Source organism: Phodopus roborovskii, unplaced genomic scaffold (genome assembly GCF_943737965.1).
Source record: "Phodopus roborovskii unplaced genomic scaffold, PHOROB, whole genome shotgun sequence".
In the NCBI taxonomy this organism is placed as follows: Eukaryota; Metazoa; Chordata; class Mammalia; order Rodentia; family Cricetidae; genus Phodopus; species Phodopus roborovskii.
Genome location: NW_026125960.1, coordinates 278,886 through 300,652, shown reverse-complemented (window position 1 = coordinate 300,652; position 21,767 = coordinate 278,886). Strand labels below are relative to the sequence as shown.

The 21,767-nt window shown below is 34.8% G+C and overlaps 1 protein-coding gene across 5 annotated transcripts in view; it reads right to left on the bottom strand.

Moving 5' to 3' along the window:
- Nucleotides 1-312: 312 nt before the first annotated feature.
- Nucleotides 313-21,767, bottom strand: part of LOC127218170 (glycerol kinase) — a 71,087-nt gene continuing 49,632 nt past the window's right edge. For 4 of the 5 annotated variants that reach the window (XM_051179195.1, XM_051179196.1, XM_051179197.1 and 1 more), the window contains 8 exons: nucleotides 13,127-13,205; nucleotides 11,575-11,671; nucleotides 10,530-10,614; nucleotides 9,855-9,975; nucleotides 9,603-9,746; nucleotides 8,537-8,617; nucleotides 3,302-3,388; nucleotides 313-1,542 (listed from right to left, as the gene is read on the bottom strand). In XM_051179195.1, the coding sequence (XP_051035152.1) occupies nucleotides 1,532-1,542; nucleotides 3,302-3,388; nucleotides 8,537-8,617; nucleotides 9,603-9,746; nucleotides 9,855-9,975; nucleotides 10,530-10,614; nucleotides 11,575-11,671; nucleotides 13,127-13,205 (705 nt within the window). In that variant the 3' untranslated portion in view covers nucleotides 313-1,531. The remainder of the gene's footprint in view (nucleotides 1,543-3,301; nucleotides 3,389-8,536; nucleotides 8,618-9,602; nucleotides 9,747-9,854; nucleotides 9,976-10,529; nucleotides 10,615-11,574; nucleotides 11,672-13,126; nucleotides 13,206-21,767) is intronic. The other variant, XM_051179198.1, reaches the window with a different exon arrangement.

Below are 21,767 nucleotides of genomic sequence, written 5' to 3'. Positions count from 1 at the left end.
GCAAAATCAGAATAGTAAATATAATTTACCATCAATTTCAAATAAAACCTTTTCTATCAATATTTTTCATCCTGAACTGATAAAAATAATATAATTATTATCTTACTATATTACTTCTTTGCTACAAAACAAACGTATCTTTAAAAATTGATGTTAGGAACCTAAATTAGTAATTTATAACAAATAATTCAAAATATTTGCAAAGGTACTGGTTTCCCTGTGATACATTTGCAATGATAATTTTTTGCCAGTATGGCATTAGAGATGATTTTCTATCATACCAGAAAACAAGAACAGCTTATTAACAAGTAATAACATTTGAAAGAGATTATTGGCTTTATTCATACAATTTTTCTACTTAGTTCTTTAATTTATAACAATTCCTCAATAGGATATCAAATATGGAAAACATTAATTCAAAGGAAAAATTTTATTTGGACTAGTACTCATGTTTGAGAACAGTATTTACTGTTACATGCCACAGTTGTTTTTCCTTCCAGCTGAGATAAATGGTAGAGTATATGAAACATAGCTGAAATCACAATATAGTACATTTTATTCTATTGACATTGAATATATACTTAAATTTAAAATGTTGGATTTTATAAGAAAATCTTTTCCTGGTAAATAATATGCATAACCGTTGCCCAAAAATGTATACAACTTGTCCCCCCCCCCATATTTATATACATAGTAGTCTGCTTAAGAACAGCCCTGTTATAACTTACTGAATATAATGTGCTCTTAATTTATAAATGGGTTACCCTCAGTATATAAAATATATAGGCATGTATGTTATCCGTACAGAATAAAAAATATAAAAAGGAATGAAAAAAAAAACAGAAAAAAAAGTGTTCTATTCTGTAAGACCCAGACAGAAAGTCATGATAGTGAGACAATGAAATTTACACATGAAATTTTTCAATTTTGGCAATATTGTTCAGAAAATGTCCAAGTTATCAGAACAGAAAATCATTATCTAATAATTCCTTAGATGCTTCCATTGAAATATTCAGTGATGTTGTGGTCTTCTAATGTGTAGAAGACATTTGATCTGTTAGAAGCAAATAAGCAAAAAGTCACTCATTTTGAAGAAATTAATAGCAACCCCTTCTTCAGACATGTGTAGTGAAGAGAATCAAAGCCAAGTTCATTAACATCTGGATATACTGGATGACAAATTCAAATGGGCATGATACAAAGTTCTCATCCTAGATCTTAGAGGGAATAACATAGTATTAAAATGGAGGGAATAACATAGTATTAAAATAGAGGGGTCAGCCCCAATGGTAACTGGCCCAACCTTAACGGTCTGTCAATGTTAAACAATGACACTAAATGTTACTGGAGCATTCTTTCTGCTGCATTTCCTTTATTTCAAGCCATAGGTCTACTTGGAGGATCATGCAGCAAGTGGTTTATGAGAAAAATCAGAGTCTATGGATAACATCATTACAGTATGAGACATAATTGTCAGATTTCCTTATTACATAAAAAGCTTGCATCTTGGGAATCCATGAGGTGGTATTATTTATGGGATACCTAAAGGGGGACAAAACAATAATAGTTAATAAGGCATATATGCATTCCAAGAGTTAAAACAATAAAGGCTATTCAATTATTTGAGCTGCTAATTTCATGCTTTGTATATAACAAATTCCAGTATTTCTATATGATGCTTAATAGTTATGAAGCAACAAATGTAACTGGGCCAACTCCAAAATTAGCAACTAATACCACTATTTATAACTTTTTGCCAAGACAAACAATTTCTTCTATAAATGAATCTCAGTAGATGTCACCAAAAGGAAGGCCTGAACATGGTGACCACATACATTTCAGAAACACACTACATTTGATATTTAATGTATAATTTAGCTTAAAGATATAAGTCTCAGTTTCCATGGAGTTTGGGACTTTTCATGATATCATAGATAGTATCAAAAGAGAAACAACAGCAAAAAAAAAAAAAAAATCAATGGAAGTTTTAAGCTATGATTTTTGCCTTATTTTTTCCAGGTTATCATCATATAGCAAAAATACTCAGGATAATGAAAAAAGGAATGGAACATTTTCTAAAACTATACTTATCTTTGTAAAGTTAAATTAGAGTTCTCATGGCAATGTTTCTAGTCTTCTGGCAAAAAATATCTCAGAAAAAGAAAGAGAACAAATACCTGCTTTAGCATATTAGCATCAATACCAAAAATAAGGTATTGTTAGTACAGAAATGTGCATGATTTGAAAAAATTTATCCTGAGTATGCTTGAATATGAGGAATACAGAAAAGCTTATGCAATCTATTTTTAAATTCTCATGCAAAGAACTAACTCATTTCTCATTACATAAAATATAATCTAATATTCTGATAAAAAAATTTGTTTCATGCTTATATATGGCATTAAACTAATGTCCAACTTAAAGATATTCTTGTCAGCTTTACATAAGTAGATGTTCCTTTCACATGAATGAAGTTTAAATTTTGTATCTTAAACCAAGGTCAGACATCACCATACTGAATACAAGAACTAATCTAGCTTTCACTCTAAATATAAAGATTGAAAAATAGAAGCATATCTCAAAATCAGGGATTTCCATTTAAGACAAAAATCTGAAGAAAAATTAAAGAGTTGCCAGGAGTAGCTTCCAAAATGGCAATTGTGTTTAAATTAATACTGGTGGCCCTATGCACTTTCATACCATCCTGAACCATTACTTTTATATGCATTTTCAGTAGAAGCTGATATGCAAAGAATATTTCATTTTATTATAACCTTAATTTATCTATTAATCTAAAAGACTTCAAAAATGTATTCTTTTTACTAAATTAAAATTAACTGAGTATCTTTTGCAGTTTTAGTGTTTTACAGAACTCAGCTGACCAAAATTCTTGCAAGTATAGATCTACTATGACATACTGAGAAAAAAAATTCAGAAAGCCCCCAAATACACATTTTCAAACCAAGAAGGTTAATGGCAACATTACAATTTAACTTTCATCAGTCCTTCTGAAATTCCTTTCAGGTAAAAATTAACATTTGTACTCTTAGCTTTTGCTTATTTCACAGCTGACAGCAGAATGTGGACCTTCAAAGAATTCTGATAAAATTTTTTAATATGTTTAAGCAAAGTCATAGTTCTAACTGTCCCCAAAGATGAACTGATATAACTAATTAGACTTTTGATTTCTGGGTTTCTTAACATAGGAAGAAAGAAAAACACTAAAAAGCTTTCTGCTGAGTTACAAACAAATGCATTAATGCTAACTACTAAAAGTTGTCTAATTGAAAGAGTAACTGACCTGAGATGTACCTTGCTCCGATTAACATTACCATGCTACTCACTATAAAAAAGCCCAAAGGCAGACTACAGAAGATACTAGGGTCACCTGTGGTCATCCAAGTAGAAGGGAATTCCAGTCAAGCAAACCAAAAGAGAGACACATAATTACAATATTTATGTTAAGAATCACATGATAGCAAAACAAGTTATAAAAATAGCATATTCATAAAAGCTGGCAAAGAGTTATTACTTCAAATCAAAAATATAATCAATATCAAGGCTTATGAAAGTTAACAAACAATACAGATAGCATGCCACAAGTAGCCAAGAATATAACACACATAGCCAACATCAGCTTTCCACTTGCAAAGCCAAAGAGAGCTTTTTGGGAGGCTGTTGGTTTGGGCTTTCTAGATTATTCTCCCAATAACAATAAATGAGTAGTGCAATTTACCCAAAGGTATATTAGAAAGGTTTCTAGTCTCCTTTAGATGAGTTGAAAACACTTTTTACACGTATTTTTTAATGAATTCATTCTTTGACAATTCCATATATAGATGAAGTACATCTTTATCACTGTAACTTTTCGCTCTCTCTTATCTCACTCCTACCCTCACACCTTACCCTTATTATCACTCCTGAATCTCTGTAACTACCTTTCCGATACTCAAGTTGTTTTTGTTTTAAACACTGATTTATTTGGACTTGTGTCAAAATAGATTTGGGTGTATAATGAAATACATCTGGAAGTACTGCTGAAACAAAATGGTATAATAAAACTATATTCTATTAATGAACATGATTATTTTTGTGATCCGAGTTCTCTTGAATTTTTTTTGAAGCATGTGCATTACACACAGCATTTACTTAAAAATTATGTACCCATGAGATGGCAAAATAGCTAAGTGGGGAAGAGGGCTTTCTGTGCAAACCTGGCAACCACACTGAATTTCTAATGCCCCTGTAAAGGTGGAAGGAGCAAAATAAATCCCAAAGTTGTCATCTGGCCTACACACACATGTGCATATGCATATATACTCCTTCACACACAATGTACCTACACTATTTAGCACATTTTGTGTTGTTAAATATTAAACCTAGGGCTTTTAAGCTACATTACCAGGTCCTAGAATATAAGGTAATGCCCCAGAGTTATGAAAATATTGCTATAATACAGGGCATCATTCAAACATGTTGGGTAGGGATACTTCCAAGCATTTGTTATGCTATGTAGTCATAAGACTGTTGTTTCTTTTGGAAGAGGATTTTCTTCCTCTCATCATGTACGCCTTTTCCCTTAGAAACTGGAATTTCAAGAGTTCAATATGCCATTTTCCTTATTATTTCAATGTTTGTAACTTTTTCAAGTGCAAAACTAATCTTTTTACTTATGTATTTGTACAGACCACTTTAGTATGATTTTTGGAAAGAAAATGTCTGGTTCTCTTAAAGAAAGCTATCAGTTGTAACTTACAATAATAAATTTTTCTGATGTCCCTACAGTGAGTCCCAATGTGAAAAGATCTAAGGATTGTGCCTAGGGATGTTAGATACTTGCCTATCATTCCATTCACAAAACTCCAACACCACAAAAATGAGGTGTGAGAGATAAAATATTAGTTTCTAGAAGTTTGTGCTCACCCTTTACTACAAGTGAATTTGACACTGCCTGAACTACTTAAAACCCTGAACTACTTAAAAGAACAAAAGAAAAATTATCAACAAAAGATCTGTGGAGCTCCTATCAATTTAGGTGGTACCCACTGATGAAGGTTTTTTAGTTTAGTTTAGTTTTGTTTGCTTTTGTTTTGTTGTTCAAGACATGGTTTCTCTGTGGTTTGGGAGTCTGTCCTGCAACTTGCTTTGTAGACCAGGCTGGCCTTGAACTCACAGAGATCCAACTGCCTCTGCCTCCTGAGTGTTGGGATTAAAGGTATGTGTTACTACTGCCTGGGTGAAGTTTTCTTTTCCAGTGGGATGATCACGCATATATGTAAAACAGATGTTTATGGATTTATATATAATAAATTCATGTTTTATGCACTTATAGTTGTGCAATGTATTTAAAGAAATTTGAATTATTTTCGAAGTGTTTGGTATGTTGTAAGTCCAAAGCCATGTCATAATAGGCTTGCTCTAAAATAACACCAAAATCCTGAACTGGGCATAGTGGCTTACACCTCTAATCCCAGCAGTCCGGAAGCTGAGGTAGGAGAATCATGAGTCTTAAGTCCATCCTGGGCTACACAGTAAGATATTGCTGGGTGTGGTAATGCATGTCTTTAATCCTAGCACTAGGAGACAGAGGCAGGCATATCTCTGTGAGTTTGAGGTCATCCTGATCTATGTGTAATCATTATTAAATGATACTTAAAATATCATATTAAATAATATTTAAAATTTTAAAATAATGCTGGGTGGTAATAGCACATGTCTTTAATCCCAGCACTCAGGAGGCACATGTAGGCGGATCTCTATGAGTTCAAGGCTGGTCTGGTCTACAGAGCGAGTTCCAGGGCAGGCTCTAAGGTACAAAGAGAAACTCTGTCTTAAAGAACTAAAACGGGCTACAGCCAGGATATCTGAATCTTCTTTGAATTCCCCCAAGACAGCGCCCCTTACCAGCAGGAAGTAGCTTGGAAAGAACGACGCCCAAATTCCCAAATATTGTGTATAAATGTTTGTTTTCATTTAATTGGACTTTGTTATATAAAATTAAATAAAAAAAAACTAAAAAAGAAAATAAATAAAAATAAGTAAATAAATAAAAAACCTTATCTCCTAATGCCATCTATAACAGTATATTAATATACGTGATTTTACTAATATGTGATTTTACCAATATCATTAGCTATATAATTAATCATATTTAATATATAATTAATTGCTTATAATATATTAAAAACATTTATAAACAAAATATGGTTGCTTTAACAATTATATACACTTTTGGAAATTAAATGATATAATATCCTTTCTATAAATTAAATTAAAGAGAAAAAGTTTCAAGGTACCAATTCTAGTATCTGTTTGGTTTTATTAGGTTAGGGCTCTAGCTTATACAGAATATAAGCTGCCATATATAATTTATATTGTTTAAAGGAATACATTTAGCAAAACTTTATATTCTGAGTTGTTTGTACAGCTTTAAGACCACTTCCTAGACACTGCACATTTCAGTGTTTTCATAAAACTATTAAAATATTTTAATCACTGGTGTAACTGTAACAAAAATAAAATTAAGAGCTAGATCTGGTGGTACAAACTAATACTGGCTACCTGGGAGTCTGGGTCAGGACTATCAGTAAGTTAAAGGACTGGCTGGACTATAGCCTGAGTTTAAGTGCATGCTGAGCAATTAAATGATGTCCTATCTCAAGATATAAAGTAAAAAGATGGCTACAGAATGAAACCCATTACTCTGTAAGCTAATTTAAAAAAAAATTAATAAAAGACATAAAAAGGAAAAAAAAAAAGGAGAGTATAGCACTTGCCTAATGTTTGTGCCTTGGGAATCAATCTTTGCTATTGAAATTACATTTACTATTGATGCTGGCAGCAGAAAATAAAGAGATGTAAAAATTTAAGGCAGGGCATAATGGCATATATCTGTACTCCCAGCAGATATGCAGGCAGCAAGATCACAAGTTCAAGATTCTACACAGTAATTTCAGAGACAACTTGGCCTATATGAGGCTACATACAAACAAGGAAAGAAAAATTAAATCAGAAAATCATTTTTTTTACCATTTTTCTAGTATTAAAAATTGACTGACAATAAGGAACATACATGGAAAGTGATCAATTGCTTTTGTGAAAATTTTGAAGATAACATTGTATCTTTAACAGATATTAAAGAAAAATGTGTGTATAAGGTGGAGGGGAGGGAGGAAGCCAGGGTAGTTGTATCATTAACAAAAATTCAACTAGTCCAATAAATCACATACCCGACATTGCATGGCATTGATTTAAGGGAATAAGCAAAGAAAACAGAGTCCACATTGGTTATATGTCACACATCAACCAGGAGTGTGCTAAAGAGTAGTATTTATGACTGTGAAATATAATTGCCAAGGGTCTCAAAATTTCAGTCTTAGCAAAAATAAGTTAATCCACCATCTCGGGAGAAGCTGGAACCTAGGATATGCATGAGAATTAGCAAAAGATGTTTTTTAAAAAGAGGAAGGAAATCAAGAGTCCCAATCTGAAATTCAAAAGCATATTCCATTTACTTAGGAAAAGTGGACAATTTTAATAAGCAGCACCCAGGGCTAAAAACATAGATCACAGGAAATTAGAAGTGTCTCCTAAAACCACATGTATTAAAAATGATTCTATACTCACTGTAAGCTTGGAAATCAGATACTTCATTTATAAACTCTTCCCCAAAAAGTGTCATTCATTCTACTCTTCGTCTTCTATATGTGATCAAAGACAGCCTACAAGGTATTTAAACCTGAGTAGCTGACTAACCCTAAATACTTTCCTTCCTACATGATTTGAAAAATAAAACTTCTTTATTTTCTGCTAATAGCATTTCTCAATTATAAGTAATACTTTCAACTTCCTACATTTAGTTTACTTCCTCCTGTGTTTTCATAGGAATTCACACTTCAAAATGGTTTACTCAGCCCAAATACTTTCCATTAAGTGTCTAGATGTTAATAAGATTCCTCATTTTTTTTTGTTTGTTTGTTTTGTTTTTTTGAGACAGGGTTTCTCTGTGTAATAGTCTGGCTGTCCGGGAACTCACTCTGTAGAACAGGTTGGCCTCCTACCTCTGCCTCCCGAATGCTGGAATTAAAGGCATGAGCCACCACTTGCCAGCATTAGAACTTAATACACTAATTGATTGCTTCAGGTGATAAGAAAGCCTCCCAAAAAGGTAGATATGATCAGGGAGAGGGAAAATAAAAGTCTAATTGATTTTTTTTTTTCATTAAGAAAGGAACCAGAAATAACAATTTCTTCGGAAAATTCAGTATTCATTGACATGCCAGGAATAAATCAACAAGGAATGATATAGCAGGCTACATTAAAGGTATGCATATTAACCTGTAATTTCCATTTTATGTTTAAGACTCTAAAGTGTTTTCAAACTGTGAGAAACATTAGATATAGGATAGGATAGTCCTTTTCTTCAGAGCAGCCTGGCTTAGTATAAACAGCCATATACTTAAATAAACTAATCAACACACTAAGAAAACGGTCACCAACAAAAAGTGTTAATAATAGCCAATAAAAAACATTTTACCACTTTCTGGAGACTGAGTTGTAACCCAACCAATTGACTTCATCACAGCTTTCTTCCATGTGGAGTAACGGATTTCACTTTCTAGAATTAAAATAAGGAAAACATGTATGAGATGTAATTTGTTGAAGTGGTCAAAGTAGACTACTTAAGATTGCTTACTCAGCATTCCTAATAACTCACATTAAAACACAATGAGTCTTTACTGGACCACAGATTTGGTAATACACACATGGTGGTGACTGTCAGTGTGTGGATGAGATATTTAGAAGCTGAATGAGTTACACTGACAGATTTTCCAATGTTGGACTATCTCTGCATCTCTGGGATGAAGCCTATATGTTATTGGTAGATGAACTTTTGATATGTAATTGGATTTGGTTTTTGAGAATTTTATTAAGTGGAGGGAAACTGATCTTTAATTCTCTTTGTTGAATTTTTGTGTGGTTTTGGGTATCAGGGTGACTGTGGCTTCATAAAATGAATTTGTCAATGTTCCTTCTGTTTCCATGTTGTAGAATAATTTGAGAAGAATTGATATTAGTTCTCCTTGAGAAACTCCACAGAAGAGAGTGAGGAAGGATTGTATGAGCCAGAGTGATCAACACAGCAAAGGAACACACCCCACAGAATCAATTAGCCATGGCTCACAGGGGCTCAAAGAGACTCTGCTGACAATCAGGAAGCCAGTATGGACCTGAAATACATCCTGTGCATATGTGTTATGGTTGTATAGCTTGGTGTTCCTGTGGGACTTCTAATGGTGCAAGGGGAAACTGTTTCTGATTCTTTTGCCTACTCTTGAGACCCTTTTCCTCCTACTGGGTTGCCTTCATTCAGCCTTAATATGAGGGGATGTGCCTACTTTTATTATGACTTGACATGCTATATTTGATACAACTTCCTATCCTTGTGAGGCCTCCCCTTTTCTGAAGAGAAAGGAAGAGGAGTAGATCTGGAGACAGAGAAGGTAGAGTGATAGGAGAAGAGGGAGGGGAAACAGCAGTAGGAATACAATACATGAGAGAAGAATAAATATTTTAAATAAAGTTTTATTCTTTAACTATACCTTCAGCGTTGATCTGAGGTTCAAACCGCTCCATTGTGACAGCCGACAAATCCTCAGGTTCAAGACTCCAAACACCAACACCCTCTGCAGCTCCAGCTGCCATGGCCGCTCCTAGAGCAGTTGTTTCAGGCATGGATGGTTTCACTGAGAGGAGAACACTGTGTCAAGACTTTTGTAGCTATATATGCCTGAAGGATCAGTTATTCCCAACATTATTACTTCTGGGGTTTAAACTAGTGAAGGATTACTAACCTACTGGAATATACAGAATGTCTGCTTGTAGCTGCATGAGGATTTTATTGCTGGTCATTCCTCCATCTACCTGCAAATGACTGAGTGGAATTCCACAGTCGCGGTTCATGGCATCCAAAATCTTAAAATAAACCAATGCAATTAACATGATGAGACAACTCCACAGTAACATGAATAAAAATGGCAACCCATTACACACAAACCTGGAAGTGTTTCTCAAAGCCTACAAGAATGAAATCAAGACACTGGATTGTACTCTTACAAGCCATCCTTGATCTGGTTACAACCAACTTTTTCTGGCATCATACTTCTTTACTCACCCTGCCATTAGCAAGCTAAACATTCTATTTTGCATCTTATTTTCTATATTGATGCCTACATTTGTGTTATTTCCTTTGCCTGATACGTGCTACTCCACTAACTAGCATTCTCGTTAACATAAAATGCCTAGTTGGTGGTGATAAAGGTATTTACAACACAATTATAGTGGGACAGGGGAGAGAGGCCACACTTATATTTAGAGTAGTATTTAGAGTAGTGCTTATGTAGGCTTCATTTTTCAATTGGGTTCATTTTAAGAACTTAATAAATTTCAGGCATAAACATATAATTAATATTTAATTTAAGGGTGATAAAATGGATCAAGCACAAGAAGAATAGGCCTATATTCATTACCTCTCGGGTTTGGAAACAAACGGCTTCTAATGCAGCAAAAGCGATATGACATTTATTGGTGAACTGAGTGAGTCCACAGATGATCCTAAAAATACACAAAGATTTTCAGACTAGAATAATATAAATAAACCAATAACTTTTTATCCTCCCCAACCTCTGGCTGTTACAGTCTTCTTGTTCTCTCTCTTTCAGGAGTGGGTATAGATATCCCATTTATAACTGAGCACTTTATTGACATTTATTTTGTGTACTTTGGCAAACTGGGAGTCTCTGTGTTAACTGCCTCTTCTCTCTGATGAGGGTTGAGAGCTGCACTAATATATGGGTATAGAGACACCTACTCAAATGAGTCTCTGCCACTGAGTCACATTCCAGCCCTGTGATTAAGCCACTGATCTTATGTCCCATATATTTAGAGTGAATTCAATAGACAGAAATATAGGCAGGAAAGCAATTGGATATATTCACTGAGTAGTTCTGAATATCCTTAACCCTATATCCACAGTTTGAAATATCTGTGATGTAACCAAACAAATGATATAAACATAAAATCACATTCATGTAGATGATAGTGCTTCGGTCTACAATATATAGGTAAAAATAGACATAATTTGTTATTAATTAAAAATCAAGATCCCCAATAACATGCAATTTTGTCAACACTATTCCTATTTCATTGTTGTTCTTATTGTTCTTAGTTTTTATTAGCATATGTAGTTAAACCTTAAGAGATTCATTATCATACATCTACACAATGCTTTTTGAACACATTCAACCCATTATTCTCTCCTAATAATCCCCTTCCTATTTTCAACTAGCCTGCCTTCTACCTTCATGTCTTTTTATCATTTACTTTTCAATTAATACATAATAACTACATATATTAATGAAGTGTTGTTTGATCTTTGGAGGTATTTATATGATGTACAATGAGGCATGCCTAGCACTCCATGCATTTATCTTTTCTTTGTAATAGAAACATTCAATACCATCTTTTCTGTTTTAAAATATACAGTAAATTACTTGTGCCTATAGAAATACTTACCCTCTTGCACTGGGCTCCCAATAAGGTGCATATAACCCTGAAAATGCTGGAACAAAGTAGCAGCCATAAGAAGTACCTACTTCTTTAGCAAGTTTTTCTAGAATTAAAAAAGAGAAAGAAAAGCAGAAAGAAAATCAAATTATTATCTTTGTTAAATAAACATGTATACTTTCAAAATTTACATCAGGATTTTTCATTTCTAGGTCATTAGAAGCAAGTGTTACTAATTCCAATAAAATGTTAAAAGCAATAAGAACATTTCTCCACAAAAAAATTGAGTTAAAAACAAGGAACTGAATTCATTTCCTTTAGGTATTTTACTTTGTTTATGTTCATTTCCATGTGTATGTGTGTTGAGTGTGTGTGTGTACATGGTCAGGGTATTCATGTATGTAATTGCCAGCGGTCAGCTTTAGTAGTTGTAACTTGGAAGATGGCCATCTTATTCATTAAGACAATGTTTTTCACTGGCCTAGAACATGCCACAAGTGCTAAAATATTGAGATAGCCAGCACCAAGAATCCACCTCTTGGTAGCTTCCTGGCTTGGGATTAGATGTGGAAGTCAGAACGCTTTGTTTTTTGTTTGTTTTATTTTTTGAGGCAGGGTTTCTCTGTATTGCTTTGGAGCCTTTTTTGGCACTTACTCTGTAGATCAGGCTAGCCTCGAACTCACAGAGATCTTCCTGCCTCCGCCTACCAAGTGCTGGGATTAAAGGCCTATGCCACCAAGCCCCGCAGCTTTTTTTTTCTCCTTTTAATGCAGATTCTGGGGACCAAACTTAGATCCCTGTTCTTCTTGCAATGCAACAGTTTACGTACTGAACAATCTCCCCAGCCATGCCCACAATTTTGACGTATCTTGACTAAGATGAGGTGGCTTCTCCTCTGTGCCTAACCAGAAATGCATTTGATTGTCTTACCTTGAGGCAAAGATAAACAAGGAGATGAAAATGAGACTAGCTAACTTCAAACTAAATTACCCATAGACTGAATACAGCCATAGTAATTCTTAATTTATGGGTACCAGTGTTTTAATGCTCACTCTAATCCAGAAGTTAAAGCTATTTCTCATCAGATAAATGTAATTATACTGTTCTACCTCCAGGTCCAGCCATTCTTTGGTGTTCAATTTCATGCATGGGTAATTTTTATGTCCCATCTTACCACTTTATTAATATCTACCACAAATTATGTCAATTTACTTTGCAATAAATCTTCATAAAATAGTCTTTTCTGAATAAATCAAATTTACATGAAGGGTCTTATATAATTCATAGATCAAGTTAATGACAAAGTTAGTATTTATAGATTGTAAGGTCAAATTATTAACAATCTTCATGCTTTAGAATTTTTCCATTGAAACTTAGTCTTGCTATGTAACTGTGGCTGCCCTATGTAACTGTGGCTGCCCTGTAACTTGCTATGTAGACCAGGGTGGCCTGGAACTAATAGAGATCCTACCACTGTCTTTTGAGTATTGGGATTAAAGGCATGTATCACAATGTCTGGCTTTCTGTAGACATTTTAGCTCTTTACTCAAACATACTCACCAATTTCCTCGGAGGATTTAATAATTCCAAGGTTGTCTCTTAGCCAACGGATTACAGCACCAGCTATAGCTACAGACCCCTAAGGGGAAAAAAATCCAAGATAGAATGTGTGTTGCCACTAGACAGGGCATTTCTATGTATGATACTTCTAAGTGGAGAACATTCACACAATTTGATTTTGGGATCCCCACAAATATGAAAAACTATGACTTCTAACACAAAGAGTTTTAGCTAGACTATGGGATAGGGAAAGAATTGGACTCTTCCAGCACACTCTTGAACCTATTCTAATTGGTAGCCATCTATCTTTTGATCAGTTTGATCATTCTATAATCTGATAAACTACTTAGGCATAGTGTCACCTATTAAAAACATCTTATATAGTTCACAAAACTACTGCAATAAGATACACTAAAAATTTAGGCATTTTTTTTTTATCTCTAGTAGCACAGAAAAAAAAATCTAACAAAAATCTAGCAAATACATAATTATTTTTTGAAATCAATCAAATGTCACATGGATAAGGCAATGGGTTAGATCTCTAGTAACCTGCCCACACTAAGTCAGTCTCCAGGGGATTGGGAGAGAGAAATAAGAATGAATACATAATTGTAGCCAGATGTGAGTTGAGTTTTAGTATTTAATTGCTATGTGACCTCAGATAAATTATATAGGCTTTCTGAGCTCCATTTTGTTTTTTTACATATAGAATGATGGTAACTATTACAATGCTTATGTAAACAAATTACCATGTATGAGAATACATGTCAAGGCCCTTACTAAACATAAATACTAGCTTCACTAATCTTTGTCAGTAGCATATACTATGGTTGCATGTATATGAAACGACCAAGATCAGTAAAGTCATAGAGAAAGGAAGTAGATTAATAGCTACTTAGGTCTAAATAGGGCAGGGTGGGATAGTGTAGGGTACAGCTGTAATGGGTTTTTCTTTAGGGTTATGTAACATTCTGGAGTTGTGCGGTTGTTCGCAAAAATGTATGTCTGTACTAGAAACAACACATTTGTACACATGATAAAGGTAAATATGGGACTACAATTGTAGCTTGTTGGTAGAGTAACTTGCCTTGTGTACACAGGGCCTAAGTTTCCATTCCCCAAATCACCAATAAATAAATAAATAAATAAATAAATAAATAAAACTGATGTTTTGGTGTCTGTACTATATCTCAATAAAGCAATTATAAAATATATTAGAGTAGGGCTTTAGCTCTGTGGCAGAGCTTTCCTATAAAAAACACAGGCAAACAGATCCTAAAGGTAGAAAATATATTAAAAACAGTATTTAAGGATTCTAATTTATTGCTCTGACATTTCAACCATAAAATTATTTCTGCTGGAGTCAATCCACATCAAATATCAGAAGATATTAAGTGTAACAACCTGTCACCAGGTCAATTATATGATTTTCAAATTGTTTTCTTGGTCATCATGTTGCACATCTATAATTCTAGCACTCGGGAAATGGAGAGAGGATGACCATCCTTCTTTAAATTAAAAAAGAAGCTGGAAAGATGGTTCAGAGATTGAGTACTGGCTGTTATTCCAGAGACGCCATTTTCGATTCTCAGCAATCAGATGACAGCTCACAACCATCTGAACCCCAGTCACAGGTGACCCAACACCCTCTTCTGGCCACCTTGGGCACTACAGACAAGTATGTAGGCAAAATACCCACATACATAAAATAAAGGTGAAATAAATAAACAACTTATCAAATGTCCCTTCTTGATGTCAGTTACCAAACTGCAAATGAGGCAGAGAACATACCAGTTTCATGAGAAATCACTATATGTCCCCACAAAGGAAAACAGTTTTTCCTTATATAGTAACTTTATTTGCAAAATTATTAAATGATGAAATAACTAAAAATAAACTAAAGTATATTTAACTCAACACACTAATGTTAATTTTAAATATGTAATCAATATTAAAATCACTGAGCTCTTTTTTTGTACTGAATTTAAAATCAAGAATACATTTTAAAATTATTGTTATTAGTGCTATTACTATTTTAGTATTGTGTGAGTGTGTATATATGTATGTGTATGTTCACACAGCCCTGCTACAGCGTGGGTGTGGAGGAACCAGTTTCTGGAGTCACAAGATGGTTTGGCGAGTAAAATATCTTGCTACCATGTCTGCTAACCAGAGCTCCATCCCTGTGACTCACATGGCAGGAGGAGAGAAGTAACCTCCATTTGCCATACCATGCATCTCCTAATTTAAAAAAATATGTAATAAAAAGAAATGACAGCACACAGAAGTTAACTTGCAGTATATAAGATCTTATTGAAAAACAAAAGCCACAATAAACAGCAAAAGCAACTAAAGTTTTAGCAGAAGGAAAATCAAGGTTTTGATTGCAAGGTGACACAACTATTTCAATCATTTCAATTAAAGCAAATGCTTTAAAAATTGCAAAGGCACAGGGTCTACAAGATGACTCAGTATGTAAAGGCACTGAGTCAATCCTCTGAATCTACATACATCCTGGAGAGAACTGACTCCTCATGCTTTCCAGTCACTTCCACTCCTAAACTGTGGCATGTGTACACATGGCCACTCGATAAGAGTCCTGGGCAGTCTAAGAAACCTCTGACAGTGAAACCAGGATGTATCCCTGGTGCACAAAAGGACTTTGGGAGCACGTTTCCCATGGAGGGATACTCCCTTAACCTAGAGACAGGAAGGAGGGCCTAGACCCTACTCCAAATGACTTGACAAATTTTGTTGATCCCTCCTGGAAGGCATCACCTTCCCTATGGAGGGGGGAGATAGGAGGGGGGTTGGGAGACATGGAAGGGAGGGAGAAGGAACTGAGATTGATATGTAAAATAGAGATATTAAATAAGAGAGAAGAAAAATACAACAAAAACAGATTTAGTTTTCAGGAGATAAGGAATGTTTTCTTGTAATTCAAGAAATACAGTGAATAAATGATAAGAGTAGCTAAAATGTGTATCTGAAACAAGAATATAATTTTGGTATCTGATATAATACACAGTATGGTTGAAACTTTAAAGAAACTAATAAAAATGAGATAAACATCTTGAAAAGAAAAGCTCATAAGGGGCTGCAGAGATGGTTAGTGGATAAGAACATTTGCTGCTCTTCTGGACCCATGTTCTGTTTCCAGCACCCACATCAGTTGGCACATAACCGCCTGCAACTCCAGCTCCAAGGAATCTGACCTCTATTCTGGCCTCTTACAGCATCTGCAGACATTTACACAGACTTGCTTCTAATCAAAGGCAGGAGGATTATGCCAAGATATGGATGTGATTATGTGAACTTAGACCACCAATCTACTTGCTGGATACTCCCCTTCCCCTTTATCTTTTGAGGAAGCTAAGGGTCAAGTTGAGAAGCTCCATGTGGCAAGGAAATACAAGTGGCTTCTAGAAGCTGAGAGTGGTCTCCAGCTGACAGCCAGGAAGAAATTCAAGGAACTAGATTCTGCCAAAAGCCTTTATTGAGGCTGAAATCAGAAGGAATGTCAGATAAGCCCATAGCCTCAGTCCAGACTTAGCTAGAGCCTTTTAAGAGTACCCAGAACTGAGAGACAATACTTTTTTAAGTCACTCAACCTTGTGGTAATATTGTGATGCATCAAATAACTGACTACCACAGAGGCTTCTACCTAAAATGTACAATCTTGCACAAGAAAGATGAAATCTCTAAAACAGCAAGTATTAATATAAATCACACCAATGTAGACACAAAGAGACCATTTAAGAAGCTAGTAGAATATAAAAAGCCTCTAAAGCTTATATTTAAATGGAGAAAAATATGGCTTAACATGGGATTTAGTATTATCTATATACTTTGACAGGCTATTATGATAGAGGGATGGGCAAAATAGTCAGGCATCTGAAAGCCTATGATGGAGGTCCCACAAGCTATCCTCTGACCTCACACACATGCCATGGCATGTTCACAACATCCATGTGCGCGCGCGCACACACACACACACACACACACACACACACACACACACACACACACACACACAAATATTTTTTTAAAAACCTATGTCCTAATAAGAAAATAGAGACTATGGGAAATCTCAAGCTGTAAATAAGTTCAAATTCATGACCATATTACAGGCCCCCAAAAGGAGGTTTGTTTTATGAAACAATACTTAGAAAAAGAAGAGGAACAAGGAAAAAGAAAGCATGGTTTCAGGAAGACAGAATCACATAGCTGCACTACTTTGTTCTACTTTCTTCCAACATGGAGAAACACTGTCCAAACAGAAAGGGCAAGACAAATTCAAGTAGCTTTGTAGAAGACTACAGTTTCAGAATAACATAAAGATCATGTGCTCCAGTTGCTTTTCACACAAGATGAAGTGAGAACTGAGATATTTAAAAGTATGAAGCCTAGAATCACCTGCCAGCAGCCTGGGAGAAACAGAAAAAGTATTTCTTTTGGCAATGAAGACAATGTAGATGCTTACATAAACACAGTCAGCTGTACTATTGAAATGCTGTTTGTTTTAATCACAGAGGATAACAGGCATAACAAAGAAAGACATATAAACCAGCATGCACTGACTTAAATACAAAGTACAATTTATGTGGACAAGACTGCACAATAAAACTCTAGCTACAAGGAGGATGGCTTCTGACTTATTTCTCTGTGTGTCTCAAGAAATGGGAGTGGTAGCCAGAAACTGCTTCTTCTAGAGGGCACTCATCCAAAATTTTTTGTGCAAGACATGGAATATAACCAGGCTCAATGCTTGAAGCAAGAGGCTTAGAGCTCTGCTTTTGTAGAGGTGTGAAAAATTAATCACTTGTCAACTGACTAAAGTTATGTCATAATGGAAGATGAGACTGATTATAAAAACAAATTTAAATTTACAAAGAAACCATAATAAAAGTTCACCCACAAAATTTAATATCTGGAATAGAATTCATTTCAGTCTGACAAAGGCCTTAAAATGAGTGCTAGAAGTATTTGAAGAAATAAATTGGTGCATGACTTCCATTAAAAATAGCAACAAAAATTCAGACATGGTGGCACACATTTGTAATCCAAGGATTTGGGAGGCTAAAGTAGGAAACTGGAAAGGTTGAGTCCAGCTGGGGCTTCAGAGTTTCTCAAAATAAACAAGAAATTGTGAATTCAGTAAGAAAAGAAAATCAGCTAGATCTTAAAAAACAAATGAAAAATACTTTAAAATCATAAATGAAATATGATGGATAAGTTCCAGACTACACAGAGATGAGTATATTAGTGATCATCTACAATTTGGCAAGATGGGGTTTAATTCATATTTTATTATATTTTAAAGCATTTTTAAAGTTTAAATATATTTTAACATATTCGTCCCCTCTACCAAGTCATTTTTTGAGATCTGTTTTTATTGTACGTGTATGGGTATTTGTCCTTCATGCAGTCCCCTTGGAGGCCAGAAGATGGCTTTAGATTCCCTGGGACTGTATATATCGAAGATGTGAGCAAATAGGTGGATGCTGGAAATAGAATCTGGTCCTCTGAAAAAGTATTCAGTTCTCTTAACTGGTGAGCCATCTCCCCAGCCCTAATATTTCTTCAGTCTCAATACTTCACAATGCAAAACCAAATGTATTTTATGTATTAAGATTTATTTTAAAGGCAGAATTTAGAAATGGAGGGTAGATACAGAGTAACTCACTAGGGATGCAACACAGAGAAACAAAGAGATTAAATAAATATAAACAAAGGTAGATAAGAGATGGGCTGAAAGGTTCCAATATTCATCTAATAGCAAGTTCAGAAGAAGATGGAAGTAATGGAGTAATATTTGAAGAGATAACTGCTGAGAATTTTCCAGATCTGATGATAAATTGGGATCCAAGTACCTAACATGACAAATAAAAAAAAAAAATCCAAACCCAGAAACATCATAGCAAAGCTACAGAACACTGATGACAAAGAAATGATGTTAAAAGCTCTTGGGCAATAAAAGAAATAATCTGTAAAAGAACTAGACTTAAACTAACAGCAGAGGTCTCTTTAGTACCGAAGGCCAGCCATGGTGGTTCAGAATATAACTCCAGCTCTCAGGAGGTAGAAGAAGGATTTAGAATCTGTGGCCAGTCTAGGCTACAGAGGAAGACCATGTCTCAAACAATCAAATGCAGCAAAAGGGATGTAGGAAACTAGAAATGTATACTTACCCTGAATGGAGACAGAATAAATAAAAGCCTAAAAAAGAATGTGCTTGATATCCTACACTCTTATTAATAAAAGAATCACAAAAGGATGTCCCTCTTCAAGAGTTAAAAAAGAGAAAAAATGAATGGGGACATAAAAGTTGTGGAACCAAAGAAATATCACTGGGACTGGCTGTGGTTGCAAATATACATAATTTCAGCAATTGGCTGAGATAAGCAGACTAGAGGCCAGCTTGGGTTACACAAAAGGAGTTAAGTCTCAAACAATGACCCTAGATATAGAAGTGAATATATGACGAGTCAATAAATATGCTTTACTCTCAAATGCAAAGAAAACCACTTATTACAGTATATTGATGAAAACAAAAACTTTCAACAATAGAATTCAACATTGTTGGCAGAGTTTCTAGGAATATAGTATTTGACATCCTCATCATGGATGGGAAATTTAAAACACTAAACATATGTGTGTGAATGTGTGTGTGTGTGTGTGTGTGTGTGTTAGAAAAGTAAATATTTTAATTTAACAGAATCACTAAACTGAAAAAAATCTAATCGGTACTACTCTCAGATCAGCAGGAGAGTGAAGAAAGACTCAAACAGCCGGAGGTGGCACCTCATAACTGGAAACCTTTCATTTGGCAGGCAGAGAGGCAGGAGGACTTGCCAGGCTAAACAGTAACATCCTATCTCAAGAATCAAAAAACAGCCTGGGGTCATGGCCCATGCCTTGGATCCCAGCACTCAGGAGGCAGAGGCAGGCAGATCATTTTGAGTTCAAGGTCAGCCTTGTCTACAGAGTTCCAGTACTGTTACACAGAGAAACCCTGTCTTGGAAAAAAGTAAAAAAAAAATAAAGGGGCAGAGGAGTAAAAGGGTTAAGATAGCTACAGTTTCAGTTTCTAAAGAGTGCAGAAAGTACAGATTTAATAGCTTTCATTTCTAAGTCTACCAACAATCTGTCAAATAAAAGGCATGATTATGTGTTGAAAGACTGACAAAAAGAATTAGAATACATTTACTAAGTTTTATCAATATAGCATTTTTCCTCTTTAGTTCATTTTGATTTCTTACGACGTTTTTAAATATTTAACAGAGAAAAAAAGTTTAAGTAAAGATAAAAGGGGGATTCTACCTACTATTTTTTAAATTTGTTTTGTTAATGGGCATGTGTGCATTATTATGGCAAATTAAAAATAACTTAGACAACAGCAGAACAGCCCTGTATACCTATATTGAAAATAAGAGGGAGATGAAGCCCTATATATGACTAACTGAAAAGTTTTGTACAAAAACACAGCAGAGCAGGCTTGGTTTCATAGGATATTTTACCATATGTACTGAGAACCAGTGGTATGAAGATGTTATTAGACTAAAAACAAAACAAAACAAAAACAAAAAACAAAAAACAAAAAAAAAAAAACCTCTCAGGCCACAAGAGCAAATGAATGCTTATGTTGAGAGGTATGGAGGCACATGTCTATAACCCGATGATTCAAGTAAAGGCAGGAGGATCAGTTGTTCTAGTTCATTCATCCTTAGCTGTATAGCAAATTTGAGACCAACAGCTTGAAATTCTATCTTTTCAATAATAGCCTTGGAATTCTATCTCTTCAAAAGAGAATAGAGACAAGAGGAAGACTTCATACTGGGTGAGAAGACTAGCTGACCCCTGTCCTGGAGGACTTTTCCAGTACTAAATAACTAAAATTCTGTCTTTTATGCAAGGGCAAAGAAAGCATATTGATACTACTACAGCTGCTGCTACGGTTATGGTAAACACCAAGCCTTCCAATTTTTTATGTCAAAAGTTGTACCCTCAGCATTCTCCAAAATGAGGAATAAAGGACTAATGGGGATCATGGGATTTTAAATTCCTAGAAGTGTTAAGATAACTTTAATATGCAGGTGTCTTTGTCTAAAGAAGAAGAGTTTGGAGACTGTTGTGGATACAGTTCAGTCATAGGGTACTTGCTTGGCAAGTTCAAGTCCCTAAGCTCAACCACTAATGCTATGAAGAAGGGGGCTGTAGCCCTACCAGCTGAGAAAATGTTCTAACCATGACTAGATGTCTAAGTTATTGACAAAATTAGCCTCAGGTAGTCTAAGAAATGAGTCCCAATAAGTTATTAGGTAATCCTTCCACTATTAATTATACAGTGTTAGGAATGGAGCTCAGTGATAGACACCTCCTAGCACACACAAGGCTCTAGAACCAATCATAATACATGTGTCTGACTTTACAAACAAAATATTGCTACTAATGCTTTAATAATTGTTTCTGTTTGTGATCTAGAGACTGAATTAGGATTCAGCTGGAGCCTTGAGAATGTTAGGCAAAGGGCTTTGTCCCTGAGCTCTATACCAACTCCTTTAACATCTTTTGTACAAACCTATCATGTCCTACAAATTTAGATGGACATAGTCCTATGATCATTTGCAAATGTTTCTGA